At 34.0% G+C, this 24,093-nt stretch overlaps 5 protein-coding genes and 1 long non-coding RNA gene across 7 annotated transcripts; 3 read left to right on the top strand and 3 right to left on the bottom strand.

Moving 5' to 3' along the window:
• Positions 1-346: 346 nt before the first annotated feature.
• Positions 347-2,636, top strand: LOC143897471 (methionine aminopeptidase 1D, mitochondrial). The gene is made up of 6 exons (XM_077406170.1): positions 347-487; positions 839-1,099; positions 1,530-1,721; positions 1,829-1,979; positions 2,072-2,182; positions 2,354-2,636. Exons 1-6 carry the CDS (start codon positions 407-409, stop codon positions 2,542-2,544), a joined length of 987 nt encoding a protein of 328 aa, XP_077262296.1. The 5' UTR covers positions 347-406; the 3' UTR covers positions 2,545-2,636.
• Positions 2,637-2,806: 170 nt separating this feature from the next.
• Positions 2,807-4,300, bottom strand: Prosbeta7 (proteasome subunit beta type-4). The gene is made up of 5 exons (XM_077406171.1): positions 4,142-4,300; positions 3,691-3,897; positions 3,350-3,496; positions 3,080-3,278; positions 2,807-3,003 (listed from the first exon to the last, which is right to left on the bottom strand). The coding sequence occupies exons 1-5, from the start codon at positions 4,252-4,254 to the stop codon at positions 2,914-2,916; spliced, it is 756 nt and encodes a 251-aa protein (XP_077262297.1). The 5' UTR covers positions 4,255-4,300; the 3' UTR covers positions 2,807-2,913.
• A 329-nt stretch (positions 4,301-4,629) lies between these two features.
• On the top strand, positions 4,630-20,923 carry LOC143897493 (uncharacterized). Its single transcript, XR_013256935.1, has 4 exons — positions 4,630-4,690; positions 9,301-9,376; positions 9,812-9,882; positions 18,852-20,923. It is a non-coding gene; the product is annotated as an uncharacterized LOC143897493 (long non-coding RNA).
• On the top strand, positions 4,832-5,858 carry LOC143897454 (uncharacterized). The gene is made up of 2 exons (XM_077406145.1): positions 4,832-5,348; positions 5,450-5,858. The coding sequence occupies exons 1-2, from the start codon at positions 5,150-5,152 to the stop codon at positions 5,659-5,661; spliced, it is 411 nt and encodes a 136-aa protein (XP_077262271.1). The 5' UTR covers positions 4,832-5,149; the 3' UTR covers positions 5,662-5,858.
• LOC143897485 (putative chitinase 2) lies at positions 12,895-19,029 on the bottom strand. 2 transcript variants are annotated; one of them, XM_077406182.1, is made up of 9 exons: positions 18,837-19,029; positions 18,296-18,415; positions 17,324-17,524; positions 16,862-17,021; positions 16,501-16,597; positions 16,222-16,428; positions 15,238-15,435; positions 14,864-14,992; positions 12,895-14,366 (listed from the first exon to the last, which is right to left on the bottom strand). In XM_077406182.1, the coding sequence occupies exons 2-9, from the start codon at positions 18,357-18,359 to the stop codon at positions 14,100-14,102; spliced, it is 1,323 nt and encodes a 440-aa protein (XP_077262308.1). In that variant the 5' UTR covers positions 18,360-18,415; positions 18,837-19,029; the 3' UTR covers positions 12,895-14,099. The 2 variants fall into 2 exon arrangements, with proteins under 2 accessions (XP_077262308.1, XP_077262309.1); XM_077406183.1 differs by lacking the exon at positions 18,837-19,029 and adding an exon at positions 18,581-18,789.
• On the bottom strand, positions 19,399-23,998 carry LOC143897491 (trypsin eta). Its single transcript, XM_077406195.1, has 4 exons — positions 21,201-23,998; positions 20,682-20,813; positions 20,346-20,433; positions 19,399-19,537 (listed from the first exon to the last, which is right to left on the bottom strand). The coding sequence occupies exons 1-4, from the start codon at positions 21,264-21,266 to the stop codon at positions 19,509-19,511; spliced, it is 315 nt and encodes a 104-aa protein (XP_077262321.1). The 5' UTR covers positions 21,267-23,998; the 3' UTR covers positions 19,399-19,508.
• Between the last annotated feature and the right edge of the window lie 95 nt (positions 23,999-24,093).

The raw sequence follows: 24,093 nt of genomic DNA on the forward strand, positions 1-24,093 counted from the left end.
ATGCAATCGCAATTTCTACTCAGACTTCCAGTAATTTCCACACAGACTTCGCTACGCAATCAGTAATTCAAGCTTTAACAAACAGTTGCAAATCTGGCCGCATTGTCCGCTGAAAAGCGGCAGGAGCAAATAAAAAATAAGAAGAAGAGAAGAGGCGTAAGCGCCTTCACATACTGTGTACTGTGATCATAGGTTAGTTTTCTTTATTCGTTCAACGCTTGGTTTATTAACGTTCTCGTTTCTCGTGCACATGCGCGAATTGGCCAAAAGGAAAGAGAGAAAACAGAGAACGAAACTTTTACGGAAGGGAGAAATCACATCCACATCCAGATCACATGTCGAATTGATTTGATTTGCGACAAACAAGATCACATCACAAGTAGAACGAAGGTAAATATTGAGGAACATGCGCTCGAGCAGAGACATCATTCAAATGGCACAATCCTCTAAATCATACCTTCTGAACATCCTCAAGACTATGTCAAGGGTACGTCTCTTTTCACCTACAAATTAAATGTGCATTCATTAATTTATTTCCATCGTAGCTAAATATCTTCATCTTGAATAATTTGGTTTTTAAAAGAGAACTGCGGCGAAGACCATACATGTTTTATTAATTGTTTCTTTTTGGAGTTACATTGTTCAACTTATATATCATTTCTTGTTATGAATAATAGAAATAGTTGTCTTTTATCTTTTAGATCCTTTGAATAGTAATATTGCTTTCCTTTTGTCGTCAGATTATACAATAACATTATTTTCTTTGTATTAGATCAGATTAACATAAGAGATATATGTATCGAAGCAATAGAATTTAACTATAAGATGTTTGTTTTAGGCTGGAAGTGTAAAAATACCCAGATTTGTCGACGCCCAAAATGACAATTCTTTCGGAAAATACGCCGTAGTCCAACCTTGGCTGGTTTCTGAAAAAGTCATCGTACCTGCATACATACCTCAGCCATCCTACAGCCAGTCGGCGGAACCTAAAAATGGACCGGCGACACCCGAGATCAAAGATGAATGTCAAATAGAATGTATGAGGCAGAGTTGTAAACTTGCTGGTCGCGTTTTGCGTCAAGTTAATGCATCGATTAAGGTGAATTATTCTCCACATATTGTATAGGAATCTAGATTCGCGTTACACCTCAGTCATCAGCTTTAGATCATAAATAATTTGTAGATAAAAAGAGATACGATGAATCTAAAGCTCTATATACAAAGAATATCTGAAAGACATGCATGAGTTTTGGGCGCAAGTTTTACAAACTGAAATAAGAAAAGTTTATATATCAATTCATCATTCATTATTGCATACTTTTAAAATCCAAGTGCATAAGAATGTTACATGTATGTTGTAAATCAATATTTAATTGAGAACTAATATTTTAAGAGTAACGTCCACTTATATATAATTGTCTTTTTGATTTTCTAGAACGCATTCCTAAGGATTATTAATAGTTTAAATACACATCATATATTATGTACTACAATAAGCTTGAATGTAAGACGAAATTAATATATGCTAGCCAGGTATCACAACCGATTTTCTTGACAAGCAAATACACGATATGATTATTGGCAACGGAGCTTATCCCAGTCCGCTCAACTACCATGGCTTTCCCAAGTCTATATGTACGAGTGTTAATAATATCGCTTGCCACGGTATTCCAGACAACAGGCCTTTACAAGAAGGAGATATACTCAATGTTGACATAACAGTGAGTAGCTTTATCTTTAATGAGAAATGTTCTACGAAGTCGTATTTCTTTATCAGTCCGAAAATATGTTACAAGTTATTAAAATATTTGAATTCTTGTTTAAGTAGGTATATCTTAATGGTTATCATGGCGATTGCTCAGCTATGTTTCAAGTGGGTGAAGTAGATTCAGAAGGCAAACGATTGATAACAGTCACGGAATTGTGCTTAAAGTCAGCTATTGAAATATGCAAACCAGACGAACGTTTTTGTAATATTGGTAATGATATGTATATAATTAAAACTCGAATCCTTGACGTGCTATTACATTTATTTTTATGTTCTGTATATAATCTTTCCATTTCTTTTCAGGTAATGTGATAGAAGAGACAGCAAATAAACACAATTTGAATGTGATACCTGGACTTTTGGGTCATGGTATTGGAACTTATTTCCATGGTGCTCCAGATGTTTATCATTTTGGTACAGTGAAAATACTCCATTATTAATATTATCGCGTGTTAGCACATACGACCAATAGGAAATTATCTGATTTGTTTTTTAGATAAAATATTTCTTGATTGCTACATACCGTAGATAAGTCAAATCGTCTTATACGTATACTGATATTTTGATGTCTTTTCTGTTTCGCAGCAAATGATTTTCCTGAGAAAATGAAAGCAGGCATGACATTTACCATCGAACCAGCTTTAAGTCAAGGAACAACGCAGATCGAAATTCTGGAAGATGGATGGACAGCTCGCACTGTCGACAATTCTAGGGCAGCTCAAGTTGAACATACAATTTTAATAACAGATACTGGATGCGAAGTACTAACGCTCTAGTCTATAATCGGTATTATTGTTATATTTATACAAAAAGTATCTATTAAATATTATTTCCGGTATATATATATATATATATATATATATATATATATAAATTAATTTGCATATACGTTTTAATGTTGCAAGTATTATGTCGCGTTTTTACGCGTAAAAATAAATATTAAATAGAATTTATGTCATTATAACGAAGATTATTAGTAAGGTTACTGGAAATAATATTGTCTCATCCTTACATGTATATACGTAATGCAAATAAATGTATAATTGATGAAAACTTGTTTTAATTTATTCATCAAGAGAGAATCGATCTTCATCATGGACGCTTTTATTATAACTTATTTTAAAGGAATAAGAAAACATAATTTTTTACAGAACAGCAGGTCCCCAATAACTGTCTAAAGTTAGCGGTCCTTGTATTTCGACTCCTTTTTCTTTTGTGACAATGCCAAGATGATACTAAAAAACAGAGCAGATTGTTGACAATACAATTAAAATTATTAATATTACACATGTACGAATTTTAATAGTTTACCTTTGGAAAAGATCTTGCGTCTCTGTAGAAAAGAACTTGCATTACTTTGTACAGAAGTTCGATAGCTTCCTCCTTATTCATTTGGTTATTATCCTCGTAAGCTTTTCTCAATATAGGCGTTGCCATGTAAGCACCGTATCCAGTCGCAATAACGGGATCGTTGTAAGCTGTCCCAAGCTTATCCACAGTTCCTAAAAATCTGAAAAGGCAAAACTGTGCGATTTACGATGTACTCGAAGACACAAGTGTGTTGAGGAAACATACACTTACGGTTCTCCATTTTCCAAACCAGCAATAATAAAATTGTTCCAAAACGGATCAAAGTTTGATCGTCTGTTATACATGACACGCGTTAGCCAGCAATGCAATGCCTTTGGCTTTAAGCTAAATCCATCATCCAAGCATTGCTCCTCGAGACTGAAACAAAAGTGTCGACGTAAATTAGCGCTTTTGATACTTATTGGAAACACTAATATATTCTTATATCGTGCAATAACTTTACAAAACTTTTATTAGTTTATTACATAGCGCTCTATGTAATAAACTATGATGTATTAATTGAAGAATATTAAAAACGCGTCAAAAAAAAAAAAACCTATGTTGAGGCTCACATCTTTCTTTCTACATAGCTCTTGATGCACTGAAAATCCGCATAATCTCCGGACGCACCAAGGATGATGTTATCATTAACTTTCATAAGACGTTCCAGATTTCTATAACGAGCGAGCGATCCGTAAGATCCTAGGACGTCTGCCGCTATAATAATACCATCTTTGAATTGTATGCCAATGACAGATGTGCCAGTTGTTATAGGAGACCTGTAAATAATAGAATGAGAGTTAAGAAAGCACTTATCATATATTCATACCATTTCGGAAGTTTATCTAGTACCAGTCTTAAGTATTTTAAGTTTCACTTTAAGTACTTTGTCGCTCTGTAAAAGAGAAGATGACATGCGAGATTTGCATCATCACAGGAATGTACAGGTTAAGAAACTTGTACGTCAAGAAACTTGAAACTAAGCGGATGGAAACGTTTGCAAATTATCGGATAAAAACGTACTGTGATTTTTGGAATCCACCGGTGCCGTACTCGCTGCCGGGAAAGTGATAAAATGCACCAGGAGTCGGCCCATTGTGCCACAGAGGCGAAGCGTCCTTACCAGCAAACGCCATTTTTAACAACTTGGCAGCAGGCAGCGGCAGGAATGGCAGATGGCAGGAGAGGAGAGTAGGATCGAGAGATCGAGACACGGGCCGACGGCCGACGGCCGAACCAGAGAGAGGTAATCGATTGATAAATCTCCATCAATAGGGTTCGAGTCTCCACTGGTCTCCACCGTCTCCACTAAATCGAATTCAAGTCTCCGCTATAGATTGTAAGTATAGAGAGAACCTGAGAGCGGAATATAGATCTAAGAATACAATCGTCTTTTTGAATGTCGCAAATGTCGCGGATATCTATTCCAGAATATTAATACGCTTATTCGTTAGAACGCGAGAAATTTCAAATTATCCGCGCGGAAGATCAAGCACCTCCGCCATATTGATGACGTTTACCTTCTGGCAGACACGGAGCGGATCGGTCCCCGCGTCGTGCGTTGTTTAATTGGTAAGAGTAAGCTTTATTTTGTCTTGCATGCATTATTTAACGCAGCACCTATCGCGTAGGATAGATTCAGCGCTCGGGTATTAAGGGGGTTGTCGTGCTGAAATATCAGCAAAAAGTATAAACGCGCGCTTACGGTTCTCCGCGTATTCCCCTTCTCCACTTTAAAGACTGGATTTTCTAGAGCAACTGTACACGCACACATAGACGTGGCCTGTCCATGTACTCTCTCCGCGCACGCGTGTAAAAAATTTCGGATTTGGCAACGCTGCGTAAATTGACGTTTAGAAAAAATGTCTGGAAAACCGCGTTCAAAACGTGGAAGGTTCGTTTCAAAGAAAAAGGCTGAACGAGTGAAAAAAAGCTGTAGAAAATAGCGTAGCAGCCAGAAAAAGCAAAACCAATAAAAGTACCAGGCAAGAAAGCGATGATGAGGGGAATCATATTGTTAACCTTAAAAGTATGGGCCAAGCACTACACTGCTGTGCTTGCAAAGAAGTTTTGAGTTTAGATAATATAAATAATGAAGTGCGCAAAGGACTTTTCTCAATACTTCATATTAAGTGCCATAAATGTGGAATTCAAAATGAGGTTAACACTGGTAAGAAAGTTGACTTAGATGGCCACTGTTACACAAATGTGAATCTTCAAGCTGTCCTTGGTAAGATATGAGTTTTTGCTTGCAATTAATTATAACAAATTTTTCTGTTTTATTTAATAATATTTTATGTTATCACTATAAATAAAAAAATTTGTTTGTAGGTGCGATGCATTCTGGTCTTGGATGTACTGGTTTGAACAAAATTCTTGCATGCCTCAATATTCCAGTCATAACAATGGATATGTTCAAAAGATATGAAAGAAAAGTCGGATTAGCCATCGAAAAAGCAGCTGTAGAAAGTTGCCAAAAAGCAGCGTTAGAAGAAAGGCACCTTGTGATAAAGAACACTCAAGAGCTTTGTGATAATTTGTAAGAATTATCATTTTTTTTTGTATGAGAATATTTGTAAATTTTATATGCACATTTTTGAATATTCTTTTGGTTAATTGAATTATATATTTATACTGAATTGTAGCTGCGATTTAACTTTTCAATTGTATATTGAATTGTATATTATTGCTTAATTTATAATACATCAATAATGGATTGATATTTAGGTGGGATAAACCTTTATATTTTATATTTAATTGAATTTATGTATTTTACTTGTCATTAAAAAATAAAAACAAACATTACTTAGATTTAAAAAAATAAACATGATTTTTTTCCTTAATATATAGCCATAATTCAAATACGGTTTTTATTTTATTTATAGACCAGCCGACATTGTTCGCGATCTTTATCCTTACCTAACGATTCTTCAATCCTCTAATCAAAGAAGTCCTGAATTTGACCAAGCATGCAGTAGTATTGTAAACATCATAGTTTCGTACGACATGGGCTGGAGTAAAAGAGGCAACGGTCGCAGTTATGACAGTCTGAATGGTTATGCAGCAATAATTGGATTTTTAAGTCATAAAGTTTTAGATTATACAACACGAAATCGCAAGTGTTACAAATGTGATATAGGACATTCGAAAGATGACCACGATTGTCGAGAGAATTTTGAAGGCAGTGCAAAAGCGATGGAAGCGGACGCCGGAGCGCAATTGATCAATCGAAGTAAAATTCTTCAAGAAAATAATTTAAATGTTGGAGTTTTGATCGGTGACGAAGATAGTAGTACGATTGCCGCAATACGAAAAGAAAGTGGCAAAGTCATTCATAAATTGGCCGATAAAAATCATTTAGTTAAAAATTTTGTAAGTGAATTGTACACACTATCGAATTCCTTCAAAGAATTAAAAAAAAGTGGTGTTATAAATCATTTAAAAAAATGTTTCACGTACGCGATTGCTCAACAAAAAGGACGAACTGCAGACCTTGCTTCTGCAATAAGAAACATCCCGGATCATGTATATAATAGTCACGAGAATTGTGGCGAGTGGTGTAAGCGATGTGACGATAACACACAGCAAACTATTGTATTGAAAGATGAAAGTTTATATTTAAGTCTTCGAGAATTATTCGAAAAATATGCAAATAATGCTGCAAAATTTAGCGTTGTCGCATCCAGTCAGGCAAATGAAAGCCTAAATAGCATGATAGCTTGTAAAGCACCAAAGATGAGATGTTACAGTAAATCGCAGTCTGCGGATTTTAGAGTCGCTAGTGCTGTTTTAAGTAAAATGAAGGTGATCAAGGAATAATAAGGGTTACACAATTATTAGGTTTACAAGCAGGTAAATATACATCAGCATATTGCCTAAGAAGTGATAAACTTAGAATAATAAAGTCATCTAGAAAAGTTACGAGAGAGTCGAAATTGAGGCGTATTCAGTTAGCAGCAAACAGACAAAATTTACGAAAGAAAAAAGAAAGAAGAGAAGGTATTACATATAAGACTAACGCCCAGTTTCACAAGTGTCGGTTAACTTTTAATCTTAGATTAGCTCAATCTTCGTCTCTTTCTAAGGAGGACGTTAGAAGGAGACGAAGAGTGAGTTAATCTAAGATTAAAAGTTAACCGACACTTGTGTGAAACTGGGCCTAACTGTGGGATAGAGATGACGAGCGAAAAAATAAGCATTGAAGAAAAGGTTGATGATAGAAGTACAAATAATACGACTAAAATAATTTATTTTGATTTAGAAACAGCAGGCTTTGAAATAGAAAGTGATATATTACAAATAGCAGCAATATCCGAAGCTTTTGAATTTAATGTATACATTTTACCTAGTCAAGCGATTCCTATTCATGTAACCAAAATCAATTCTTTACATAATAAAAATGGAGATTTATATTTCAAGAATAAAAAGTTGATGCCGTTACGCTTGAAAATGCATTACTCGCGTTCTCAGAGTTTATAAATATTGTATCTCCATCTTGTTTGCTTGTTGCGCACAATGCTCGTTTTGATGTTCCTCGATTACTAAATGCAATTACAAACTGTAAAATCCAAGACAGGTTTCAAATTGTAACTGGGTTTTCAGATACGTTAAAATTGTTTAAACAGTGTATCCATTCCGTAAAGGCCCAGGTGCCTTTAAATTAATCAATTTAGCACAAGATCTGCTTGAAACTCAGAGTCCTGGATTTTTCCATGAAGCTTTATTTGACGTTCGTGTATTACAACAACTTGTAAAGGTTACTTCCGAAGAAACAGACTTATTCATTTTTGAAAAGAAGTTTGAGAAAGCAATCGAAGAAAACAAAATCAACAAAATTATCAATCATAAAGTATTGGAATTGGCTCCTTTTAAAAACATCGTTTCTCGTGATATAATTAAAAAATAGCTGTCGCAGGGATAACATTCCAAAATTAAAATCAAAATTTTCAAATGAAGGAGAAGATGAAGTAATCAAGTTCTTTCCAAATGTGATAGTAGCCGTAAGCCTCTAGTAACTAAGAATAAAAAAGTTCTGACGAAAATAATTGGTTGTTTAAAAATATGTTAAATGTTTATAAATAATATTTTTAAATGTTTTTAAATGTTCATAAATAAAAATATTAATATATTATTTATTGTAAAACTACTCTGGTATATTTATTTGATATCCTCATCTTTTCATGCACTCATATTTTATTCGAATTATTCGTTAATACTCGTAATAACCTAATGTTACTATAAATCAATTCAACAAAAGATTTCTATTGCATAAATCTCCTCAATTTTCATTTATGTAGCCAGCAAAATCCGGAATTCGTCAATTCATAATGTTATTGACAAACAAAAAAAAAAATATTTCGTCGGTACACACTATACTCAAAGAGTATAGTGTGATTTACGCGCGATGTCTGCTGGGCCGCCAACGTTGCCACGTCACCACAGCGCTTCTCTTTGCGCATTTTTCAGGCATCATGATAACGTACTTTTACTTATAATATCTCAACAACGAATATGGATTGCTCTATACGAGTTTCTGCTATTCGATATTATTGAATATCATTAATAACATATTAGTTTTTCAAAACAATGACAGTTTTGGTGGAGATGTTATAAGCGAAAATGTGGCTCTCGCGGCGACCTTTCCATAAAAGCCCATGTTAAAAAGCGCAACTTCCACAATGAATATCTCGAAAACGAATATGGATTGTCTATCTCAAATTTGGAGACGTAATGTATGTAAGGTTTATTAATACATACGCGAAGTTTAGAGAAATCGACAATATTTTTATATTTCACGACAACCCCCTTAAAGATTTGCAAATATACGCATTTTAGTACGGTACTTATTCGGTCGAAAGCGCTGGCAATCGCGAAAAGTGACGATCGCGTCGTATTTTCCAATGTCGCGAATATCGCGGATATTTGTCAAAAATATTGGTACGCCTATTCGCGTACATATAGAATGCAAGAAAACGATCGTGATCATAAAGCGAGCGTATATAGTATTCGTCGGTTTTCGAAATTCGGAAAATTCGTGATCGCGATCAATAAAAGTTGTGAGAGCGGGGTGAGTAGCGAGTGTAGCGACACCCTTGGCTCGGTTTGGCGTGAGAAGTTTCGCGCGCGGGGGATGACGCGTCTCCGCCATATTGATGACGTCAGACGTTCTCCTTCATTTCCAGATCGCAGATCGTAACGGGCGCGGGAAGGATCGACTCCGGAACGAGTGGCGTCGCGGGAGTTGTTTAATTGGCAAGAGTAAGCATTATTAATCTTGCATGAATTATTTAACGCAGCACCTATCGCGTAGTATCGATTCAGCGCTCGGATGTAACGTGTGTAACGATATTTCTCAAAAATAAGTATTTCTCGGTGCTTGTTTGGTCGCAGGCGCGTCGCGCGGACAATCGCGGGCGATCGTATTTTCCATCTGTCGCGAATATCGCGGATATTTACCAAGAGCATTAATACGCTTATTCGTTAGAATGTAAATAGTGGCAATCACTAAAAGGCGAGCATGCAGTATTTGCTCAAAGTATATACAGAAATTGTATAATCGCGAAGTTAAGAGCGGGATGCGTATATAGTGACGCCGCGGCGAGATTTTCGGTGCGAGAAGTTGATCGCGCGAGAGACGATCGAAGCGCCTCGGCTATGTTGCTCATGTTAATTACGCTATCCTTTCATTTCCAGATCGCGACAGGGCACGAGCCGCACGAGACGGATCGGCTGCGGAACGAGTGGCGTCGCGACTTATTTAATTGGTAAGTAGTTATACACTTAGAATATTGCACATAAATATTGCACTAAAAGAAATATTTAAATCCCAAAAAATATTTATCTAGATTGCTATATTTATTTAGATTAAATATAATTATCATTGTTTATATATTAATTTTCCTGTCAATAAAGGTATTTAATTTTAAATTAATATATATGTATATATATGTATATATTTTTAAATAAATATATTGCTGTAAATAACTTATAATATCATGAACAATGTAATAAGGAAATATAATACATAATCGACACGTAAAATAATAAAATATATTGTGCGATAAAATGGAAATGTTATCGCACACTGATGAGAAAAAAATATTTAGATCAAAAAACATATTTATTTAGATTGCTGCCAATAGCTCTTTTACTTAATATAATACACATATTTATTTATAATTATATAATTTTACTTAATTTAAATAAAAATATTTAATTCTGAATAAATATGTGTACGAACGAATATGGGATAAAGATTAAAAGAAACACATGTGTGTGTGTGTGTGTGTGTGCTTAAAATAAAAATAAAGAAATAATTTCTGTACGCGTTTTATTCGTGTAATTTCAATAAATTTTTAATAAAAAAATAACATCTTAATGACAATGCTTTTTTAAAATATTAACTTGGATAAAATTTAATAAGAAAAAAATCTATAGTCCCGACATAATCTAAACTATTATAAATTTTAATTATTTATAAATTATTTATAAATATAAATATATATTAACAAGTAATATTTTATATGTATTTTTTGATATTAATCATGTCAAGCCATTGATTATATGGATAGACTATAAAATATTGTGTAAAAATTGGCGTTTTATAGAAGTAAAAATTAGTTCAATCCGATCTTTTTGGGAACCGGTATCCAAAATTTTTTCAATTTTTCGGGAAATAATTGACCGAATCTTTCTGTGATGTTATTTTGTGACCCGGTATTTATTCTTTTTGAGTATATAAAGACTAAATAGCAATATAGCAAAAGCTACGCGTATGAGAGCCATGCATATGAGGTCGCGAGCGAAGCCGCGGGGCATGCTAGTATATAGATAAATCAGATGCAATATTATACTATATCAGATGAATATACAGCATTATTAAAATATGTATTTTTTGTTTTTATAAGACAGATAATGCTTCTATTTATATACACACATTCAAAAAGTATTTATAAATATAAATGAAACATATACGCCTAAATCATTTAATACCTATTCTTTTCTCTATAAGAGAATAGTCTTTATTTTTATTTTACATATACCTATAAATATATTGTACTAATTCTTTTTGTAAAAAAGAAATCTGTAGAAAAGCTTCATATTTTTAAAATATCAATATTTTATTTTCAACTTTAATGCAACTTTCTTTTTTATTCTTTTTTCATTTATTTCAGCAACTTTAATGTAATCAAGAATCAATTACTTCCACATAATTTTTTTTTATATCTATATAATTATTTATCTTTATTAATATTGTAAGATATAACTCTAAATATAAATATTTTTTTCTATTGTCTGAGATCTATTGTCTAAGAAAGAAAAACTTTAATCTTTGACATACTTTTAAATTAAAAGATTCAATATATTATTTTTATTAACTATTTTGAGCCCCGTTTTAAGTTGTGAACGTTATAATTGTACGTTAATTACAAATAACCTAATTAAACCTTATATTTATGTTACACTGTTACAGAACTATCATAGCTGATAATAACACTCTAAACTCTTTTCATATAAGTATCTGCTTTCACATATATTAAATAATAAACAAAATGACACAGTTTTATATATAACACACTACAGCAATTATTTTAAATACACTGCACTAACATGAAAAATAACGCTAACGTCTTGTAGTTCACAATTTTGCCAAGTGTGACGTTGTGCGTCAACACGGACTTGGCAATCGAGCCAGCCAGCGGGAGATCTATATAAAGTTTTTGGGAGACCCAAAAAGGAATTGGGATAAAGCAATTTTCAAATTGCGAAAAATTGAGTTCTAAGGGGCAAAAAAAATGGCATACCGCCATCTGCAGTGCCTGCATGTGGAAGCGTCAAATTACCCTCTTTGACCGATTCGATTACCCCCCAGTTTGGAAAATGATCTCGCGGTACTTCGAGAGGCGTGAAGACTCGGGACCGTGCAGGCATGCAAATCCGTGATCGTGAAACACGAGCCACGAACGTGCACGCGCAATCGGGGAGTCTGATACACGAAAGCTACTTAAAGCTTACGATAAACGTGGAACAACACCTACTGAACAGATCTACTAAAACTCTATACGTTAAAGTGATGCGATGTTCAGTCGTGTCCCTAAACACCCGCTTCCGAAAGTATAAACTTTCCAGGCGCTATATAAACGTACTCTATCGATCTGTGAGCGCATGCGAGAAACCAGTAAGATCTCTTCTTGATGTCGCAGACGTGTCTGCCGTCATCAAATATCGTCCCGCACATCTCCACGAAATGCTTCAGAAACGTAGAAAGTTGTTATGACATTGTTAAAACAGTCTCTTAGATTATTATCTAAAAAATTGGACGCAGCGAAGAGTAGTCGTGAAGAAAATGGCCATCTAGTGATAGACTCTGTCGCTTCTTCTTCGTCATATAAACAAAACATAGCGTTGCGTGTGATCCTATTAATGTTTAACGTTCGTTACAGATTTCAGTTTCTATAAAAAAATGTCTCTGAAATTGTATTCACTTCGTGGCGAATTAGGTGTGCTTGAATTAGGTAAATTATGACATGTAATTAGATCCAAAAATAGCTTTCTTCGCAACCATAAAATTACATTTAATACATTTTACGTGGAAAATAACATAGAAAGTAAATCAATCGAAGACTTGAAACAATGCTAAAGAGTAATATATTTATATAAAGAAATATGTAATGCATTATATAGGAATTTTACATTAATGTGTTTGTGGAAAGTTATAAGCAAAATTTTATGTATGTACATAATACTTTATCAAGAGTTATTTTTTTTACTAACACTTTAATCAAATAGTATCATAATGTCATAATATTGCCCAGATACATGTAGCACCAATCAACATAATTCCTTGTCTCTCTTTCATCATTCATATGCTTCTTATCAACAGTAATTATTATTCTTCAAGCTGTAATTAGTGGACATTTTACATTTTTTCGTACAAAAAATATAACTTCTTTCAAAAGATGCTGCTTTTTCATGTACCCATCGCTGCAGTGTATATCACATTTCTTTATTAAATTTGTGACTTTCTTTTCGTGACATTTCCAATTTTTTAATCTACTAGACACTACAGACGCGCGCTTCGCGCGCGCTATTTAGCTTTAACATTATGCTATTACTATTAGACTATTAACCCCATGATACACACAACTGTCAAAATATACAATGACAGCTGCAAATGAAGTAAGCGCAGCAAGAGAACCAATCGGCATCGCGGAAAAGTGACAACAATACCTATGACATGCCCTTTTTAGAAGAGGAAACTTTCCTTACATTTTTGTAAATTATATGTATATTACTATGCAAAGAAAAGAAATACATAGTCCCGTATAAATATAATCACAATTGTTCTATTTTTCAAAACAGTTGAAAGTTCAAGGGTGCTGTTATGTAAATCTACGTCAAAGTAAATCATGTATATCGTTTTTTAACAATCAAAATAATAGTTTTGTAATCTCTTTCGTAGTTTTCTGTGCTAACAAATTAATCAAACGTTTCGTATATCGGGGAGCACTATAATGCATTTAACAATTAATGTGCGAAACAAGAACCACCTATTTCGAATTATTTCTTTCTCAGAATTTGTTCGATTCAGCCTTTATTGAGATTCGATAATCTAAAAGGGTTTCTCAACTAGTCAGCTCGTATAGATATGTACACGGTCTGCCTCGCTGTTGCACGTACACTTGGCGGGAGACACTACACCGTGTCCCTTGATATTTCATATATAATGTATTTTTCACTAACACATAAACATAATTTCTTTTTATCCGCATATAACACGCACATATAATCCACATATATATAAATTTTATATCGTAAATTAATATTACATTGTTATAATATAAATATCGACAAAAGGAACAATTTGCGAACGAGCGAGCGTTAAGCACGTTCTACTTTTTGTCAGTTATTAATTGCCATCAATATATTATTACAAATATTACTTATCAATTACGTTCGTTGATTTACAGAGTTAGAAAGATCAACGAGAAAGGTAAATCATTGCGATGAATAGCGCAAACGCAATATTTGAAAGGAATTGCACGGACGACGAGCCCGGTTGTTGGTTTCCCTCGAATGGTATCGTGTTATTTGCCAAAGCTGCGTTAATGGATTTCATTAAGGGATAATCACGTCCATCGAGCAAAGTCATGTCACTGTGCAGCGATGTGCATTTTCCTCGGAAGTCGTCCGTGTCGATGCTCCATACCATAACACCCGCCAGTTTCTTCCTCTTTACGTATTCCACCTAAAAGAGTGGCCAATCATTAGCATAAGAGTTAATTGATATTTTTTCAGACACCCAAGCTCGCGCGATCAAAAGTGGAACAGTACAAAGTGCAAGTAAGCTGTTGCTGTTATATGTATACATATATGTAAATTTCTCGAAACATTTCCACAGCAAAGCTAGACAATGTTAAGAAAGTAATTTATCTCAATATATTTTATATAATTTTAAAAAATTGCCAAATATTATTGAAGAAAAATATTCTAAGCGACTTATAAAAGTTTAAAGACACCCAAAACTTAAAAGACTTATTAATTATATTATATTATTATTATTAGTTATAAATCATTAATATGTACATATGTATATAATATACGATGTGTATAAATATATAAATAATAATATATTATAGTTATAAATTATATGAGATTTGTACATCCCTCTATGGGAACGTGTAATCGGGAAGAAAATCGGTTCAGTAAGAGACTACTTTTTCACGAAAAATATAGAAGAAATACCTTGGCCATCATGGCTTTGCGATCATCGTAAACTACAACACGGTCCTTATTAATCGCATAAGCTGTGCTGCTCTCGTTATCCCATCCAGTTGTCCAATTTTGCGGATACAACACCAACGCTTCACAAATCTGTACAGAAATGTACAATATTCACTCATAAATAATTTATTTATATATACTTTATATTATATATATATATATATATATATATATATATATATATATACATTTCGCATGTTGAAGATCTGCTGCATGTTTTGAGTAATTATCGTTACAAAAAAATATTGGAACAGTTATTGACTTCTAAAAATGCAGAATTTATAAAAAGTGATGTCATAGATTAAGTATAAATATATAAACATATAGCTAAATACCTCATTGAATCCCATAAAACCTTCTTCGGTTGTGTAAGGGCCTTTAAATCCAATATCCAGACTGGGCAGGCCAATCGGATTTATTTGAGGCGATTCTAGTACACTTGTAAGAACGAAAGTTCTTCCATACATCGCCAGCCCTAAAACTAGTTTCTCGGCTGGGGCTCCTTGTTGCAACAAATACGTAATAGTATGTTCCTAAATGTTGAAGATACAATCGATATACGATTATGTCACTACGCTTCAGATTATGTAACAATATATATTCGTACAGATATGAAACACTAATAATGCTAAATAAATATAAAACTAATATAATACTAATAAAGAATATTTTTATTAACGATGTTGCCCTAACATTTTATACTCATAATTTAGGAAAGAAAGAAATAAACATTCGTATTAATATTCCACGTCGATTATAAAAAATAATAATAAATAAATAAATATTTAATAAATAATATTTATTTTAATAAATAAATATTTTTAAAATTAACAACTTTGACTTAAGAATTTAAAAAATTTTTTTTTATGTATGTATTTTTCTTTTCTACACCGCAAATCCAAGCGTGATATTTTAACTGAAGCTCTTTTTACACATTTCTTGCCGTTTTAAATCACGTCATTTAACATGGTTGAACGTATTGACTTTTAATTTAATATGATTCAACGTGTTTTCACGCAACATGTAAAACAAGTTTCGGTCAAATATGTCATTTTTAGACATGTAGAAATAACACACTTGGATTTATACAGTGTACCTATTTTAATTCTGTATGTTTCTTAAAACGTCCCTCAACTGAATATCTCTTAAGACATTTTTCTTATTAAACAAAAAAAAACAAACGTGTAAATTTTTAATAATTTGATTGTTGATTTCTTCACGCAATGTAAAGTGGCTAAATAACAGTGTTAATTCTTCATTGCGGTATGTTTGTGCATAGATGCATTAATGTTTCCACACAAAAATGTCATATTTCTTACCACATCTAATCGATCTTTGCTTCGCAGTGGTGAATTTGGGAGAACCTGTTTATTCCATGCTCCGTGATAATCATACGCCATCACATGAATGTAATCGAGATATTTGGAAATTTCAGGAATATCGTACGCTATATCGATAGTGGAACTGACGGCGCTTATAGCTGCGGTTAGCGAAAAACGGTGTTCCCTAAAGGCATCCTTCAATTCCTATCGCAAAATAAATAACGGATTTATTTCCTCTGTTAACAGAACAAGTAATAAAATATAAAATATTTTTACCTTCACGAGGCTAACAAAATTCTGTTTATCGTACGGAGCACCGCCACGACTTCCGGGAAATTCCCAATCAAGATCCAGTCCATCGAATCCGTACATTCTGTCGCAACGAAATTTAATTTTTAAAAAATAATTATGAAATAAATCCAACAGTACAATATAACAGCACGATACAAATAAAAAAGGTATTATAAAGGATTAAAACATAATCGATCCAATTATAGATCATAGTCATTGCACAAGGCAAATTATCTAAGTAAAGAAGGTTCCGCTTCAAGAATTGCAGAAGATTTCTATAATGGAAAGATAACGTATAGGAGAATAATTAAGATAAATATATCACGATGAGAGAGAGAGAACGCACTTAAGAAACTCGACAGTGCTGGCAATGAAAATCCTCCTACGATCCGATGACGAAGCCATCAACGAATAATTTGTGCTGCCTTCGTTCCATCCGCCAATACCGAGTGATACTTTCAGACCTTGTTTGCGGAATGTCGTCATTTTTTTATAGTTGCCTATTCCTGTATTCACATTCAGATAATTCAGATATTTCCAAATTATATTTATGAAACTTTAATTGAATCATTACTAATAAAATTGATATCAATATTAATTGGCAACTTTTCTTAGACAATTTAACGTTAGTTGTTTCTTTTTTATTTCATTTCTTTACGATAACATTAAGTTATTTTAACTCGCTTGGTCTGTTACATCAATAATTTTGAATAACTTATTTCTTACAATTAGTTAATTTCTACGATAAATCACAATTATTGTAAAACTTGATGTATTAAGCTTGATCTCACATCGAGGTTGCAATTACCGTCTTTTTCCATATCTGCCCAAGGATCGAGACTTCTTATCGTCCAGTTCGAAGCGTTTAAACCAGCAAATGCGTAAATTAAGTGAGTACAGTGTTCCGGGCGGAGATTTTCTAACGAGAATGCTCCATTTCCTTGCCTATAGGCTGCCCAGGATGCGACATAGCAAACAACGACTTTGTCATGCTTCGGTCTTATGAGTCCTATAACAGAATATATTGATTTAATATTATAAAATCAGATGTCAGTTTATATATAAAAAATGATGTTATTTTATTAAAATCCTTATTTAAGAGAAACTTGAAAATATTATTAATATAATTATCTTAAAGAATAGACGCGCGTATTTACTTACAATAAGTTGTTAGAATAAGATCTTTAATAGACGTAATAATTATATATTGCAGCTAAACATATAAAATTATAATTTTGGCAGTTTTTTACATACATATATATATGGCGATCAACACACATACGTTATATTGATAAATACAAGTAATTAAGCGTGAAAATCATCATCATAGTATGTTAAAAAATTAGTATTTCCACTTTGAAAAGTATTTTATAACAAATATAATGAAATTAATTAATAACTTTGTCCTTTTAAAGTTTTATTTTTTATTAGAGATATTATATTTAAAGTGACTATCAACAAACCTATGAAAATACATCAAATATATTCTTAATAAAGAATCGAAATGCCAAACTAATCAAAGAACTCGTAGATAAAGCAACGCTGGAAACTACTTTCGAGACACTCTGTATATATGCATTCGCGATCCTTATGAAAATGTCGCGTCCCCATTGTGCGGCGTGTCGGCTTTTACTTTCGCTTGTTAACATATGCAAACGCAGGAATTACTAACCGAATGCATAATATTATATTATAGTATATGCCATATTGTACGTTATTGCAGAAGTAAAATATACGTATTAATCCTAAATAGGTATATACACTTAAGTTGCGAACTCACCGTGAGCATTGTAAGTCCCAAAAAGTAAAATCGTAAGTAGAAATGCCACGTCGCTGAAGGACATCGTAGCGCGCTAAAAACTTCCTCGATGCGTTTTATATTTAATGCGCCGGAGACAATCTGCAATGGTATTTTAAAAATTAGAAAATACCTATACACAATACTGTACCTTAAACACGATAAACACTGGAACCCGTTTGATGCAAAACTGCGTATATCGCCGAATTTTATTTCAGATCCAGCGTCTTCCACGGATTTTATAATTCGCGTTATTCAACGCGTTACCTATAACGAGTCCGTGTACGAAAGAAGCTACGGCAATCTACGGATCCCTATAACGTTAGCAATGCTTGTGACTAATCTGTTTTTTATATCACTCGCGCGCGATAACGGTGATAGCGAGAGTTTCATGTCCTTTTTGTATTTATTTTAGATAATAAGAACACTGAATTGGCCGCTAATGTCGTTATCACAAATGGCATTTCTTAATCATCCCGATATCGCCGAACACACGTAGTTAACACAGTAATATTAACAGTACCGATTCGTTTGGCAGCAGGCTGTAGACTGTAGACTGTTGGGACTCGGATACACGCGCGGCTCAGCCAGGCCCAGATTACTTTCACCCATAACTGTTCATTCTTGAGCGAGAGAGACGAGGAGAACGACCCGCAAGAAGGATGCATTCAGAACCTGTTGTACGTTATTGCCGGAAATTTACTTTGTCCTTTGTGTGGATCCTCCTTCGACTTTCTGGCATAAATAATATGAAAACATTATTTGCGCGTTACATTCTGCGTGAGTCCCACACACACGCGCTTTATAAATAGAACAACATTGCCTAAAAAAGGAAGAAGAAGAAGGAGGAGGAGGAGGAGAAAAAGGAGAAGGAGGACAGGGAGAAGGAAGGAGAGAAAGACGAGGTGAAGAAAAAATAAAAGAACATATAGATAAAGATAAAGAGGAAACTGAGGAATGGGCGGGAAAAGCAAGAAAATGCTAAATAGGAGATAGGAGGGAAAAGAGAAGGGAAATTAAAAGATCAGAAGAAGGAAATACGAGGGGAATGAAAGAGAGAGTAAAGATGAGTAACCTAAAAATGTCGCAGAGTGATGGCGCTCAGGATAGTGCTGAGACATGTGTCCTTCCACTGCATCGAGATACGTATCAAGAGGAATGGAGGAAATGGTGGTGGAATATCGTATATGTTTCCTCATCTTATTAATAGCCAGGAATCTGAAACTGATTTTAACCAACTAAATTGAGATTTGACCAAATTTCTCTTTTCCACTAAATAATAGATTCTAAAAAGATATTTTTGTAAGGTGGCAAGGAATAATTTTGCTAAATATAGCTCCACTTATTGATAGCAGGAATCTTAAAAATCGGTTTTAATAATATAAATAAAAAATATTTTTTTTTTCTAGTAAATAATAAATTCTAAAAAGATATTTTTGTGAGGTGACAAAAAGTAATTTTCTCAAATGGCTTCTTTTATTGATAGCCTGATTTGATTTTAATATAATCCTAAATTGATTTTCCTAAACTGATTTTAATATTAATTTTTTCAAGGTATAGCTTCTGTTATTAATAGCAAGACTTTTAAATTAATCTGCATAGAATATATAATTATATCTCTTTTTTCCACTAACAATAAGTAATAGATTCTAAAAAGATTATCTATTTTTGTAAAATGGCAGAAGATAATTTTTCAAATTCAAAGTCACTGCATTTGCGATAAGTTAAAATTACTCGAATTTCGCGCATACACAAACTAATGTTTAATTTATATATGTATAAATGAGTAACTTTTTATTCAGAATAGAATCTTCAGTGAACGTAATAACAATACATTGCAGCTAAATACAAAATTACAACGTTTGTTCATTAGTCTTACATATACGACAATCGGTACGTTATATTAATAAGGCATACAGGCAACAAGATGCGAAAATAATTGTTATTATGTTTTGGTAGGATTTTGCAGCTCCATTTTGAACAATAGTCTTGTTTAACCATTGTAGATAAAAATCCACTCGAGAATAAACACCTGGTGTATTCGGACGAGCGCACCCCTCGCCCCACGAGACAATGCCGACTTGCGTTCCATTGCATAGCAATGGTCCTCCGCTGTCACCCTAAAAATCCAATAAACGTAGAATCCAGATGCAAAAAGTAATAATAAAAAGAGCGAAACTAAAAGTCAGAATATTAACGTCGTTTTCCTGTGACTTCTGTCTTCGGCACAAAACAATATGATTTATTACTTTATTCGTTTTTATCTATATTTTTATTTTTCCTCAAAGAGACAAAGAAATATGTCATTATTTAATTATTCACGAAAAAAGCTCCACATATATGCGTCTATAGAATTTAATATGCAAACCTGGCAGGAGTCCCGACCACCTTCCGGTAGACCCGCGCATAATTGCTTTTCTTTATGTACATTCGGCATAGGACATTTGTCAGGCGAGATTAATGGAATTCGAACGTGCCGCAAATATGTACCGCTTCCTTTCTAATAATGAGCCAAAGAAATAAATTAATTGTTGGTCGTACATTTTCTTAATTAAATTCTGCGATGCTTCCAGAATTAATTATTAATTAATTAAATTAATTAGGTTCATTTTTTTTTTAAATGTGACAGCAGAGCTTCTAGGATAACTGACACAAAATGGATATTGGAAAGAGTCCGCTTTAAGCGAAATCTAAAATAACTCTATTGCGATTTCATAACACGTCCAAACTCTCTAAGAGTCTAAGATGTCACAAGGAAAATATCCATCAGTTTTACGACAATTTTATACAATAAAGAAGAAATACAAGATGCTTCTTCCATCAGAATGTATTATCCCTCGCTTGTGTGCCGTATTGAATAAAACACTTTGTAACAACCTGCGCTTACGTTTGAATCAGGTACGTGTCGACCCCATCCAATCGCGGCGCAATCCTCCGTGTATATCTGGAACATGTCCGTAACGTACACCGGCGGAAGTGTGACGTATTGGACGTACGCGTTCCTGTAAAGGGGTCTCTTCAGCTGTAAAAGCGGGCACGGATGACAGTGATAAGGCCACGCGCGGGCGCGGTGGTTTACAAGGTTTACTCTCTTTATTATCGACACAGAATTATATACACGGCATAAACAATCACCCTGAACAATCCAATATCGTTTCGCATGTCCGAGAATCGAAACTCTGCGTGCGGCAATGTCTTGTCTACCAATTCCACCTGCATGGAACCCCAGCTTGGTAAATACACGTAGGTCGCGCCGGCGATCACGTAGAAGTAGCGTGGATTCTCCGCCGCCCACGTGCCATCGGGCGACCGTCTTTAAACAACGATCGACGAGTTAATTATACACCTTGGTTTTTTTTTCCGTGCACCTAAACATCGGAGCGGTGTGAGGAAAGGTGGGACACAATCGAACGCGAAATATATAATAACGAGAGACTCTTTTCCTGATGTTAAATAATATCGTAGGGTCCGACGACTTTTCTCTGCATGTTGTTAAATATGTGACTTATCTAAAAAAAAGATTCCAAGAATTTAGAAACGTATAATGTTCGCGAGACCATAAAATCTTCTAAAAAATCTCTTAAAAAATTTCTTTTTAAAGAAGAAGTCTTGAGACAATATAAGCAATTTCTCTTTATAAGCGAAATACGTGCAGGGAACGGTGGTCTCAAATAAAGAAATTGAATTTTTTATAAAGTTAAAGAAATATAGAAGATGATAAAAATTGATCGATACAAAATAGATGTTTGGCTGGGAAAGAGATAAATAATATCGAAAATGAGTTCCTCAGTGTTGTTTCAACGTAATCACTGTTTCTCTTACAGTTTGTCACGTCCCCTTTAAATCACTCTTCTTTTAAAATTTCACGTAGCTTGTCGTGTAAAACGAGAGCGTACGTCTGATTGCGCCCCAATTTTCCCCCGTACAATCACGAGCGGCCGAGCTTGAAACGTAAAACAGAAACTACGTACACGCGAGTAGTAGTACATCTCATCGCTATAGTACACAGCTAATCGATGCACAGATAGATACCACGACAGATATCATTAGCCTTAGGATCTAGCGTCGCTAACCTTCTCGTTACTCGTGAAATATATACGCTATAGACAGCACAGTCACTACTCACAGTCAGGAAACAAACGTGTAAGGTACAATTGTAGGGGATGAACGGGACGGAACGAATCGATGTCAAAAATTCACTCTATAATTGATTACGCCGGTTGTCAACCGGCCAGTTATTCTTACACCCGATCACCGACACCGGATTGAATTTATACCATCCGATCCCGTTCACCCGCGGCTGGTTGTTGTATATAATCCAAATGGGGATTGCATTCAGTAGCGAAAATATAAGCCCGATTATCTCACGTACTTATGTGTTTCGCATCATACGCGACACAAACTGCCTACCGAATACGTTTTTGGGATTTACGCAGAATTGCTGTTCAGACACATCTCTTTGCGACATATTTAACGGATATTTTATAGAATGTATAGATATAAATATCTCTTATAGAGAGACTCACTCTTTCGAAATATATATATAACATCGTTTCCAAACTAGATTTTACTGGAAATTTAAATCTGCCGACTTCTCCGTTCGGCGTCTCACAAATGGAAGCGATTTACATCTTACAAGACACGTCGTTACATCAAACACAAGCCTTGCTTTCTCGTGAACACGTAACATACATTCTCTGCAGTAGCAAGGAGGTTAAATACGGCTACTAATCTCAAGTATTGTGTGGTGTAATCCTAAAATGTCTTACCAGGGCGTTCGGTTCGCTTTACAAGATGGATAATTTTATTAGGGAAATACCAAAGTATATAATTCAGCCACTAAAGGATTTCTTTCTCCGTGATCTCTTTACCTCGCAGGTCTAAAAAGGTTTAGACATCACGTGACAGTTTCGTGTTTAAAGATTAATTATATATGCCAAAAACTAAGACGATTTTCTCAGTTTCTTGAAAAGTTGCAAGTAAAAGCGAAAGACGTTTTAAATATCTTATTTGCTTTAAATATTAAAAGCGAGCGGCAAAAATATGTGACGTATAAAATATCCTTGACAGTAAATAGAAATGGAGCTTGCTCGACACTCCTCATTTAGTAAAGGAAATTAATTTAAAACTTCAACGCAACGTAATTTAAGAAAAGGATCTAAGAAAGATAATTGAAATTCTTTCGCGTTATTTTCCGAGAATTGAACATTTCTGAAGCTTGTGTAATTTTGTACAGCTTAAAAGAAATAAATGCTTGTATGTGCACTCCTTTCGAAGTTCAAATTGTAATGATAAAGTAATATAGAATTTAAAAAAATAGAAATTTAAATATAAAATTCACGTAGATATATATACGACGTACGTGCTAAATTTAGATGTAAGGCATTTTTTAAAAGAAGTGACGTTATCAAAATTAACATTGTTACAACGCAAGTATATATATCAATTTGTTTCAGATTCGTGTAGCAAATGTATCACAGAAAAGCATGAAAAGATAAATTCGCTGTACAATCTGGCAGTGTTTCCTAATCATAATCGCCTTTAGAACGAATAACTTTTATATACACACTCTTACACGTATGAGATATAAGCAAATAAGCGAGAGATCGACACCTTAATAGCATTGAATGAAAAAGATCACAGTTAACATTAATAGAGAATCGGGCTCGAGGAAAGTCGTGCTGACAGTCTGCTATAACAAAATGTTTTCCTTCGAGAGTCCACACGCGCGTTCTGACTTATACCGAAAATCACACGCGAAATAATCCTCGCTCATTTTT

This window comes from Temnothorax americanus, unplaced genomic scaffold, assembly GCF_048541705.1.
Source record: "Temnothorax americanus isolate GAGA-0224 unplaced genomic scaffold, ASM4854170v1 Scaffold20, whole genome shotgun sequence".
Classification (NCBI taxonomy): domain Eukaryota; kingdom Metazoa; phylum Arthropoda; class Insecta; order Hymenoptera; family Formicidae; genus Temnothorax; species Temnothorax americanus.